The sequence below is a fragment of the Malaclemys terrapin genome, chromosome 1 (assembly GCF_027887155.1).
Source record: "Malaclemys terrapin pileata isolate rMalTer1 chromosome 1, rMalTer1.hap1, whole genome shotgun sequence".
Taxonomy (NCBI): domain Eukaryota; kingdom Metazoa; phylum Chordata; order Testudines; family Emydidae; genus Malaclemys; species Malaclemys terrapin.
Window position 1 is genome coordinate 230926504 of NC_071505.1, and position 12252 is coordinate 230938755.

The window sequence follows — 12252 nt, forward strand, 5'->3', positions numbered from 1 at the left end:
TATTCAGTATCAAACTTATATACTGCAATAAGGTATAAAATAATCAGCCTAATGAGTAAGAAGACATTTTTACTGTCAGTGTACATTTCTGAGTCACTTATAGGAGGAAAAATAACGTACCTTTTGCTCCAGTGAGTAGGTTGTGTTAAGTTTCCAGTAGCATGATGGTGGAGCAGATGTCAGCGACTGTGTATTTATCTTAAGACCAGTGGATCCTTAACCCCCAGCTGTGATCAGATTGCAATCTTTCTGGGCAGAGCTGCACACATCTACCCTCTCTCTTTCTTCTTGAATCTGGGAAGAAGGCACAAGATTAGTTGGAACTTTCAGCACATGATGATGTTTTCAGGTAAAAGTGTTTGGTGAAGCAATAATTCTGTTTTACATAAATCTAAATAATCCTCTCGTGAAAATCCTCTGATGTGCAATTTCTAATCGGGAGAAGGGTAGTGTGGGGTGTGTGTGTGTGTGTTTTAATTTAAAAAAATAATAATGCTGTAGCAATTGACTTAGCATAGCATCTTTATACAGAGTCTGTCTCCTATTCAACTTCATTTCTTTACAGACAGATCAGAATCTGTCATGATTCTGACAGTAGTGACAGTCTCTGGCCTCTGGCAGCTGGATGATCCTTGCATGGTTATGACTAAGATTGGTCAAAATGTTTGTTTTGAAATTTTGCAAATAGAAATTTTGCAATATTCTCTGCCCCCCTTCCTCCCCCCCCAAAATTTACCTTTAGGGAATGACAGGACCGGAACCAATGCTGTCAGAAATATAAGTGTGGAAAAACCACCTAGAGCTAGAGTTAAAGTAAAGAAAAGGAGAGGGGAGTATTTTTATTTGCTTTCTCTGTCACACAAGTGAGCTGCTAATGTTCATGCTTCCTTGCTAGTAAAAACAAATTACTGAGTGTTTTTACTGTTACAAATAAGTCCGTGGCTGCCTGTCTGGGTAGGCCTTGCTGCTGGAATTCTGAACCCCCCTGGGATGTGTGTTGTGCTTAGAAGCATGTTATTACCCAGAATTCTCCAAGCTCTCAGCTCTTTTATAACAACACTGGTATTAGAGCTGTGGGAGCAAATTGAAAGGTTTGCATGCTCTTTCTGGATGCAGGGAGCATCTTAATTTCTAAAAAGTATTTTTATTTCAGTCAGCAGGCAACTTCTTTCCACAAGCTTTTCTGGAAATATTTGTCCCTATTATTTATACAGTTACCTTTGGACTCATAACCATGTTAATGAAAATGCTGTGGCAGAGAAAGAAGCTGTCAGGTACCTTGTTACTGCTTCCTCATTTTCAGGGCAGATATGCTCCGCCCTGAGGCATGGCATAGGTTAGAGCAGTCTAAGAGCTGCTCTAACTTATGCCTGCTGACTCTGGTTTGTACGGAACCATAGCCAGCTGAGCATAGCTGGAGCACAGAACACTCTAACCGTGTCCCCTCCCTATCACAACGTAGCCCCTGTGCCTGAGGTGAGTGGGAGTTTGTCCAGGGCATTGCAGTGCTGACATGGCACATCTTAATGGGCCAGATCAGGTGGTGTTTTCATGGTGTTTGGTTATTTTAAGTAGCTGATACAGTGGGGAGTCCCTTCTTTTGGCTCCTACACACTATCTTGGGGTTTTGTTTTTAGACTGGATGAATGTTTAAGGAAGTGCTGTGAAAACTGTCACTGGTACTTAAGAAGTTCACCTAGTTCATTCCTTTCTTTCTGTGCAGGTCTTAGAGGAGCCATGGCATTTGCTCTGGCCATACGAGACACTGCTACTTACTCCCATCAAATGATGTTCTCAACAACCCTTCTTATTGTCTTTTTCACTGTCTGGATTATTGGTGGAGGCACAACACCCATGCTGTCATGGCTGAACATTAGGTCAGTACACATCCAAACACTGGGCAATGTTATAGTCTTTAAAAAAGAAAAAAACACTGTACTCTGCTAGTCGCTGATACACTAAAACCACCTGTGTGATGCTTGTTAGGCATCTCTAGATTTTAAGGGGTACAGATGTATTGGTAAGGACACTAAATAAGAAGTTACTTTCGTTGACACTATGAGTGTATAGTACAGTAGGATCCCTATTAACCAAAACACCTGGAGGCCTGAGCTCCTTAGCAGGGTACAAGTATCATCTATTGACTTGAATGGAAATTGCTCACATCCTACAAGGAGACAATAGGGCCCCTGTATCCCAACTTCTAAATCAATGAACTAACACCAGTCCCCATCTATTGGCCCCTGATAATAGCCCTGATCCCATTGAATTCAGTGTGAGACTTTCCATGGTTTCAGTGGGAGCTGGATGTAAACAGGCTGTTATCCAAACAAATCTGGTATTTCCTGGACTGTTAGAACAATCAGGATCTTACTGTACTGCTTGAGGACATGGACAACATAAAGATTATGGTTATGGTATGTAATCATAACAACGTAGTCAAACTGCCAATATACAGATGCTCTTAGGTTATAGGCATATACACCTCTACCCCAATATAATGCAACCCGATATAACGCGGTAAAGCAGTACTCCGGGTGGGGCGGGGCTGCGCACTCTGGCGGATCAAAGCAAGTTCAATATAACGCGGTTTCACCTATAATGCGGTAAGATTTTTTTGGCTCCCGAGGACAGCGTTCTATCGGGGTAGAGGTGTAAATTTTTGAAGCTACTTATCATGGGAAGCAAATCCCTAGTAGAGAATCATGGATCCATCAACAGTTATTTAGCAGGTATGCTCCTGCTATATTAGGGTTTTGGTGTACTGTACACATGCTGTGTGGCCCTTACAACATACTGATTGCCTTCAATACTAAGTGTGTTCACCAGAATTTGCAATATCCAAGGTCCTGTAGTAGGGTATAGGTAAGCTCCAGGGAAAACTGCAGATGCTGAGGTAACAGTCTCTATTTATCTTTGCTAAAATTAGCAGGTTAGGGACCACCTCTGTAGTTGGACAAAGAGAGGAAATTGCCAGCTGATATGTATTTCCTTGGTTCAGTTAAGAAATGACTCGGTGTGGGTGGGATTTCCAAAAGCACTTGGAATTGGCCTAACTGTTCCCATTGAAATCAGTGGAAGTTGAACCATTGCAGTCAATGGGCGCAGAAACAGGCCAGCACTGAGCACTTCTGGGAATCCCACACACTGACTTGTTTTCCTCTAGAATTTTCTAGGAAAATTCTCAGAAGAAAGACTAGCTATGGCTAGCAAAGACGCTCAGGCATTACCCACCCCCAACTCCTTAGATTCTCACCTTGCTGTGATGACCTTGGGGTCATTCCAGATGGCTGATGGTTAAACTTAAGCAGCTGGGTACATTCTTGAGTGTTTGGGTTGGGCTTAGTTGGGACAGCTGGAAATATTACTCCTATCACAGGCCTGTCGTTATTTTTTGCAATTTGAGGATGAGGTGTACCTCTCCTCTTGCAGTGACGAATCTTTTTTTGATGGTCCAGCCTAGGAACCTGAGGTGACATGAGCATTTCTGGAGGCATTTGAGGGAGGACATTGTTTTTTCTGACAGATTGTTTTGTTGATGATAGGGCCACTTCAATAGTCTTGCTCCATCAGTAAGTGATACCATGTTCTTTTCTTATGCTCTTCATGAAAGTACCGCTCCCCAAAATCAATAATTCAGGCCATGAAGCAGCACAGGTGAAAACACTAGTTGACCAGTGCTGTGATACCACTCCTGGAATGGCTTCCAAAAGACAACTGTAATGTCACAGCAGGGCAGACTGACATACCCATAGATATTAAATTGTGTGTTGGAGGCATAACAGAACCCCCTGATTGGAAGTGAAAAGAAATCACTACCTTTTTGGCTTGGTTGAACAGAACAAAATGGTTAACCTCTCATCTATATAATTATATAGATCTGTTCGTAGCATTCTGATTAGGAAATGCAGTATTTGACTGACCCCTGTACAGTGTTCATTGGAATTGGGACAGTTTGTCTTCCCAGAGGCCACATAAAATTAAACTTACTTAAACCAGGAGATGGCAGCCATGTGCAGCTGAATAAGAGTTAGAAACTCAAATACTGGTTAGTGGTCATTTGTCATGATACAGTGCCAGCCACTGAGCAGTAAAATGCCCCCTTTGTTATAGGAGGGTAGCAGAGGGATAGAGATTACAGCTTCCTAGTGAAGTTCAGAAGAGTTTAACATGCTAGTTCTTATCCTTTTGGGTAGGGTGTGAGGCATCAGAAGATGCAGTATAAAGATAGAAATAAAGGAAGTCTGTATCTCAAACAGAAGCAATAGCGTGGAATTCAAGGTATTCACTGTTTCTTTAAATGGATGATGCCTGGACCCCTCGCACTTATGCCCTTTAAATTAGATTGCAGTAAATAAAGTGTGAGAGGTTGAGAGTTAAGAAGTGTTTAATTATACAGGATACTTTAACAGAAAAGAGATTAAAGGTTAACATTTGCTTTTTGTTCATTTACTAGATTAAGTGGGAGAGGGGGCAATGATGCAGTTCATGAACTGGACCTATAATTCAGAAGTTGCAGACAACCATAAAAAAGGCCACTTGTACCCTGTGAAATTCAGAGTGGTTTTAACCTTAAACTTCAATTTAATTCTTGAGCCATTAGTATAATGAGTTTATAAAAGAAAAAACCAAAAGTCCAGCTAAAACTAATAACATTCTTCCATGCTTGCCTTGTTTGGGAAGTTGTGTCCATTTTAGATTCAGCCATTGGAAACTAAACATGTTAAAAATTTAAACATCAGTAATAATAATTTTTCATTCCCATCATGCCGGATGCTTGAGTTTCTTGGATCTCATAGATGTCTTTGGAAGATTACATTTAAGTCCTTGAATGGTAAATGACTATGTTCTTGGAGGAGTGAGTTTGTTTTTGTTTGGAAAATACAGTTTAGCTTGAATAACCTAGCAGGGTGGGCGGGGGGGGGGGGGGGGGGGGAGTTTAAAAATCCAGTGATGGTTAAAGCCAAGAAACATTTTTCCTGCCTGAAGCTGCTAACAAACTTCAGAGAGATCTGACAGGCCAATAAATCAGAAGCATTGTCAAAGTTCCTCTCTAGAGAGTGGCTGACAAGGTTTCACTTGTACTTCTCACGGGGAAAGGGAATTCTTGCATTTATATCTCAAAATAAGGGTCTGTCATTGTTCATTAGGAATGGCTGACCGTTGGGGCAGTGCTTCCTTTTTCCAGTTTAGTACTGACTGTTGCCATTGAAGCAAAATGCTGACTAATGTCCTCCCCTTTTTTGTTCAGAATTTGTTGTTTCAAACTAGGTGGGTGGGAAGAGTCACTACAAGTAGCTGAAATTAATTCATTTCAAAACATGAATTTTAATTAGTAAATAAACTTTTTTCTGAATTTTAGGAACTGTAAAGTAGCTTGTGAGAGAGAATATAATTAAGCACTGTTCTTGCTGGGGGGAGAGGTTTTGATTTCCAATACTAACTTTTCTGTTTTTTTGGTACCTAAATGATACATAGTGACATGGTTACTATTGAAATAGCAGGATTTTTAATTGAAGTCCTGTTGTCCAGCTTATTCAGATACAAAGACTTATTGTATGTTTTAACTATATGGAAGTAAAATTGCACAATGTACGACTGAGCTTAAAAATTTAAGCAATGAGAAATTGAGTGATGTGCAGTAAATGAGGCATGGGGCCAGATACTGACCCATGAGAATAAAACAAAATATTTAATAGCTAACTCATTCAGTGAGCACCATCCAGTGCACTGAATTAGCAGGTGTCTAGGGTTACCATCCGTCCGTATTTCCCCGGACATGTCCGGCTTTTGCGTCTCTAAATAGCCGTCCGGGAGGAATTGGTAACAAGGTTAAAATGTCCGGGGTTTTTTTCTCCCTTGCCTCCCTCCCTCCCTTCCATGCAGAGTGTGGCTGCTGATTGGGCGGCTAGGCCGATTGACCCACTCCCATTGGCCTCCAGCAGCCAGAGCCCTCCCCTGCTCCCCCCTCCCTCTCTCTGTAGTCCTGTGTAACACAGAAACCGACCCACGTGGAGCCAGAATGGTAAGAGGAGTGGCGGGGGGGGGGGGGGGGGGGGGGGGGGGGGGGCAGTCAGGGAGTGGGGGAGTGTTGGATGGGTCCCCAGCCTCCACCTGCCACCCCCCCTCCGTGCATTCCCCCCTCCGTGGGTCCCCCCCCCGTCCCTGTCTGCCTCTCCCTTGTCTGCATGTGCTGGCTCTGGCAGTACAGGCAGACAACTGCTGTCTGCTGCCCCCAGGTCCTAGTGCCCCCATCCACTAATGGGAAGACAGGCTGCCCTTACCCTGCCCTTCCACCCTAGCCCTGAGTCTCTCCAACACCCCAAACCCCCCAGCCTTCATCCCCACACACCCTAATCCTCTGCTCCATCCCTGAGCCCCCTCCTGCATCATGAACCCCTCATCCCCAGACCCACAGCCCTCACCCCTGCATCCCCTCCTATCCCCAAACTCCCTCCCAATCCCCCTCCCTCTTCCCACACACACCCTCCTGCCCTCAAACTTCCTCCTAAAGCCTGCACCCCCTCCCTTTGCACCGCCTCTCACCCCCAAACTCCATCCCAGAGCCTGCACCCCTCACCCCCTCCTGCACACCCACCCCCTGCCCCAGCCCGGAGCCTGCACCCAGCACCCAAACTCTATCCCAGAACCTGCACCCCTCCTGCACCCTAATCCCCAGCCGAGGACCTGCACCCCAGACCTCCTCCCAGAGCCTTAGGCAGGTGGGGTGGGGGGTTCTGGGCACCACCAAAATTTCTACAACCCTGCCACCCATGCGAGTGGATAAGGGTCAGGGCAGTCAGGGGACAGGTAGGGTCCTGGGGGGGGGGGCAGTTAGGGTAGGGGGTTCTCAGCAGGGGACAGTCAGGGGACAAGAAGCAGGGGGGGTTGGGGTTCTGAGGAGAGCAGTCAGGGGGTGGGAAGTGGGAGGGAGTGGATGGGGCGGGGCGGGGCTAGGGCGGGGCTTCTTCCCCCCCCCCCTCCAGTGTCCTCTTTTTTGTTTGTGGAAATATGGTAACCCTACAGGTGTCCTATGGAGAAAATGTGCAGATTGTAATTCAGCTTTTAATTACATGATCACAAGGGTCTGAATTAAGATTGCACAGGCAGAACTTAGAACTTAAATCATACTGACACCCACATGAGTCATCAGCTGGGTTGAAACCTATTTAGTCCCCTTCCTAAGCCCTGGCTCCTCATCCCAGTCTTCTCTTCCTCCAGGTTCTTTGTCCAAGTCCCAGCTTCCTCCCCAGGCTCCACATCTGATCTCTATCTCCCCCACTCCCAATCTCCTTGCCCAACCGGTCTCCCTACCCTCCCCCACAATTTTGAGTGTGAGCTCAGTCTCCCCATCCCTACCCTCCCTAGCTCCCCATCTCCTTGACCAATAGGACCCAATCACCCCTTCACTCCATTCTGGCCTTAGTCCCCTCTGCCTTCAAGTCAGACTGCCTCATCCTCTGCTCTGCCTGGAGAGACGGGTTTCAGAGGTGCCACAAGTACTCCTGTTCTTCTTTTTCCTGGAGAGATGGGCTTCCAGCTCTCCGTTCCTGTGCTGGTGCCACTGTGGCCTCCAGTACTGGGAAAGAGCAGTTAATCCTGCTCTGGCCCTGCATCCCAGGGCCAGAGCGTGCTCAGAGCATATGGACTCTTCTTGGAGTTTGGCCACTAAATTTTCCTGAAGTGTCTACTGAGCATGTGCAAAGTGGAATTTTTAGGGGCTTGTAATGTGGTTAAATTAGGGTGGGTTATTGCGGGGGATGCCAAAAGGCACATCCCTGACACCAGGGTGCCCTCCTGCCAGATTTGAAGTCCCTGTTCCAAAGTATGGAGGCACTAGAGCTTCTCAACAGAATGGTTGGATGGATATTTTAACCTCAGTAAAAATGTATTTTTCCCTAAACTTATTCTGAGGAAAAAGCTGAACAGGTTTTGCTGTAATTTTCCAAAAATATCTTCCATGGACATACACCATGGAAAATATCTGCCTGTTAGTTTGGCAGTTATAAGCAACTGAAAAGAGAATCTTAGAATGGAGAGACTCAGGCAACCTTAACTGTAGGTGTCACTACCTGCACAAGGTAACCTTAATTCTGGAATATGCTAATTTTAGAATGCTCAACTTTGCAACCTTTAATGTTTTTTTTTTTTTTAAATATATTTTGTGTGTATATGAATTGGCCATATCTTATGTACATATGCACACAATCTCTCTCTCTCTCTCTCTCTCTCTCTCTCTCTCTCCAATCTATATCTATATTATAGCTCAGGGGTCGGCAACCTTTCAGAAGTGGTGTGCCGAGTCTTCATTTATTCACTCTAATAATAAACTCATGGGTCTAATAAATGCTAGTAATACATTTTAACATTTTTAGAAGGTCTCTTTCTATAAGTCTATAATATATAACTAAACTATTGTTGTCTGTAAAGTAAATAAGGTTTTTAAACTGTTTAAGAAGCTTCATTTAAAATTAAATTAAAATGCAGAGCCCCCCCCCGGACCGGTGGCCAAGACCCGGACAGTGTGAGTGCCACTGAAAATCAGCTTGCGTGCCTACCACTGTTATAGCTATATCTTATATGTATATGTGTAGCCAATCATAGCAACATAGGGCTGGAAGGGACCTTGAGAGGGCATCTAGTCCAGCCCCTGCACTGAAGCAGGAGAAAGTATACCTAGACCATCTCTGACAGGTGGTTGTCCAGTCTTTTCTTAAAAACCTCCATTGTGGGGGATTCCACAACCTCCCTTGGAAGCCTGTCCCAGAACTTAACTACCCTTCTAGCTGAAAAGTTTTTGCTAATATCTAACTTAAACCTCCCTTGCTGCAGATTAAGCCAGTTACTACTTGTCCTACCTTTAGAGGACGTGGAGAACAATTGATCACAGTCCTCTTGATAACAGCCATTAGCATATTTGAAGATTTTTATTAAGTCCCTCTGTCTTCTTTTCTCAAGATTTAAAATGCCCAGTTTTTTTAATCTTTCCTTGTAGATCAGGTTTACTAAAGCTTTTTTCATGTTTGTGGCTGTCCTTTGGACTCGCTCCAGGTTGTCCACATCTTTCCTAAAGTATGGCACCCAGAATTGGACACTATTCCAGCTGAGGCCTCACTAGCGCAGAGTAGAGTCGGATGATTACCTTCTGGGACTTCGGTACGACACTCCCTTTAATACACCCTAGAATGATATTAACCTTTTTAAAAACTGCATCATGTTGTTGACTCGTATTCAATTTGTGATCCACTATAACTCCCAGATCCTTTTCAGCAGTACTGTTCCCTATTTTGTAGTTGTACATTTGATTTTTACTTCCAAAATGTAGTACTTTGCACTTATCTTTACTGAATTTCTTCTTGTTGAATTTAGACCAATTCTCCAATTTCTTCTCAAAGTCATTTTGAATTCTAATCCTGTCCTCCGAAGTGCTTGCAACCCTTCCCAGTATGGTGTCATCTGCAGATTTTATAGCCATATTCTCCACTACATTATCCAAGTCATTAATGAAAATACTGAATAGTACCAGACCCAGGACTGACCCTTGCAAGACCCCACTAAATACACCCTCCCAGTTTGACAGTGACCCACTGATAACTTCTCTTTGAGTATGGTCTTTCAACCAGTTGGGCACCCACCTTATAGTAATTTTGTCCACCTTGTAATAATTGCTAGAAATAATTGTTACATGCACTTTGTTGTCATGTAAAGATTCTGTGGTAACATGGTTGGATCTCCTTTTCTTGGAGGTTATAGCTTCTGGATGTGATTATCACCCACATGGTTGTATGAAAACAAACTAAGGGATGTTATTGGCAAATGTTTATCATACACTGTTGTCATTGTTACTTTCTATTTTTTTTTTTTTGTTATTTTGTATTCCATTTTTATTTTGTGTGTTTGTTTCTGTTGTTGGTTTTGGTTTGTTTTTATTTTGAGCTTGGCTAAAGATACCAGCTCACAAACATTTTCTGTTACTTACATTCCATTCTTGTGCTGTACCAGAGTTGGTGATCATGGTCCATCGGTGGAAGAGATAAATGAAAGCCGCTGGCTGTACTTCAGGTGACACTGGTTTCCTCAGTATAAAATTAACCTGGTGCTTGGCTTTCTTCACCTTTCTAACCCAAAGTATGTGTTCTCTTTCTATGCTATGGCATGCTGCTGCTTTTCAAATGAGGGACTGTACAATTTCCATAATTCTGAATCAGTTTAGTTCCTGTGAGCTTGAAAGGGTGTGGTTCCCACAGGCAGGGCTTTCACTCTTTCAGTTTTTCCAATTTTTTTTTTATTCCCCTTAAAATCTGGATAACAGACCCCTTCTACCTCACCACATGCTTAGGAAAGAAAGTAAAATGGTTCTTTTATTGTAAAAATAGTAAAAATAAAAGCCTCATCTGACTTCTGTGAATTGGGAAATCTTGGATTTGATCCTATAATCCTTATTCATGCAAGTAGTCTACGTGACTTCCAAGGGGTTACTCAGGAGAGTAAGATTGACTCCCACCATAGTTGCAGGACTGTTCCATATTGGAACCCTCCCAAGAAAGGTGCTGATTGGAGCTGATCCATTGAGTTTAGTGGGAGGGAAGTCAAGATCAGTTTCCAAAACCAGTGAACTGGTAAACAAGGCCAGTTGTAGGCTGTTGAAGGTGTGTATAGTGTAATAATTACATTCCTTTGGTGCATCTTTAATGCACCCTGTTGTATCACAGGAGTCCCAATCAGCCGGTTAGTTTTTAGAACCACAAGTAGGCCAACACCAAAACAAGCTGCATTGAGAACCAGAATAGTTAAAGTACTACCAGCATTCAGGGCTGTTACCACAGTAACTGTACATGCTTAGTTAGACTTGCCACCTATGGTGAATTCCTGCCCTCCATTTCAGGCTTTGGGAAGGCTGGACTTAGGCAATATCACCAAGAATTAGAGCTGCTCTGCTTTCTATGGCCCAGTGTGGAGTTTCTCAAAGTGAGGATCAATCGGGCTTTTAAAAGTGTTTTGCCAACTTTTTTTTTGTTTTCCATGTAAACTTTCCCTTTGAGTTTGTTTTCGTGTGTGTTGGCAGAAGTCACAATGACAGTAGCACCATTGTCACAGGGCCTGGGCTCATGAACATGTGCATGCAAGGTGGGGAGGAGTCTGCCTAACTACAGTGACACCAGTGCTCAGCTTTTGGGTCACAGGTGGCACATCTGAGTAGTTACTATGGCACCAAGAGTGATGCTGGAATTCTACTGTAATTCTAGATCCCTTCCAAACCAAATTGGTTAAGGAAATAGTGTTGACAGGGAAAGGTTGGTAGTTAAGAAACTCAGTTGGCAGATGGAGTTACAAGGTCAGTGATAATCCATTTGCCATTAAAACATGTCTTAAAGTAAGATAAGCTGTTCATATTCTGAAAAATAGAGAATTATTTTCATAAGGGGTCACACCTTCACTTCAATGAGCTTGTTTTCTGCTCTAGATACTGTTACTTTGTTGTGTCTGTATAAATTCCACTGACTATCCCAAGACCAGAATGAAAATGGTGACTAAATAGTATGTTTACTAAGACAGTTTGTAGTCATCTGGTTCTACATAATAAAATAGTGAATTGTTGCTGAAAGGAGAAATGCATTTTTAATTGGCCGATTTCAGACTTTTTTATTTAGTCACAACAGAAAATTTTTCACGCATGACTTTTCTCATATACTGTTATCCCTCAGCCAAGTCTTATGTAAATAATTTTGTTGCCAAATCAAACACTTCCATCTGTGCAATCCTAGAAACCATATGTTGCAGCTATGGATTATCAGAGTGGATAGCACAGAAAAGAGTGGTGGCTGCTGGGACTGCACTGCCATGTTCTTGGCTGCATTGCAGCTGACATGCCCTTCAAGTCACGTAATCCGGTCAGTGCTTAGACCAACATATGCTTGTTCATCTGGCTTTCCAGTAGACTATTTCAGTGAAATTCCAAGACGATTGGGCTTACTATGGTCACTGTGCACCTGGTGTATAAGAGCTAATCCAAGTAAATCAATCCAGCCCTGAAGAATTTTGTACTTCAATACAATTCAAGTCAACAGGAACAAATATTGACTTCCATAGCAATTAATCTTTGTAATTGCTTATGAAGCATGCGAGTAAAGGGAAACCACTTTGCTTTGAGAGGCTTTCCTCCAACATCAGGAGCTTTTCTTGAACTGAACTGGAACTCTGTCTTGACTTCAAAGTGAACTATAATATTTGATTACATTCTCTGCACTAAAT

General features: G+C 43.1%; 1 protein-coding gene across 2 annotated transcripts in view; it reads left to right on the plus strand.

The window, feature by feature from the left end:
- SLC9A7 (solute carrier family 9 member A7) overlaps window positions 1-12252 on the plus strand; it is a 107076-nt gene that overhangs the window by 74302 nt on the left and 20522 nt on the right. Inside the window, exons 11-13 of one of the 2 annotated variants that reach the window (XM_054008937.1) lie at window positions 238-349; window positions 1724-1877; window positions 10003-10062. In XM_054008937.1, coding sequence (XP_053864912.1) covers window positions 238-349; window positions 1724-1877; window positions 10003-10062 — 326 coding nt within the window. The remainder of the gene's footprint in view (window positions 1-237; window positions 350-1723; window positions 1878-10002; window positions 10063-12252) is intronic. The other variant, XM_054008947.1, reaches the window with a different exon arrangement.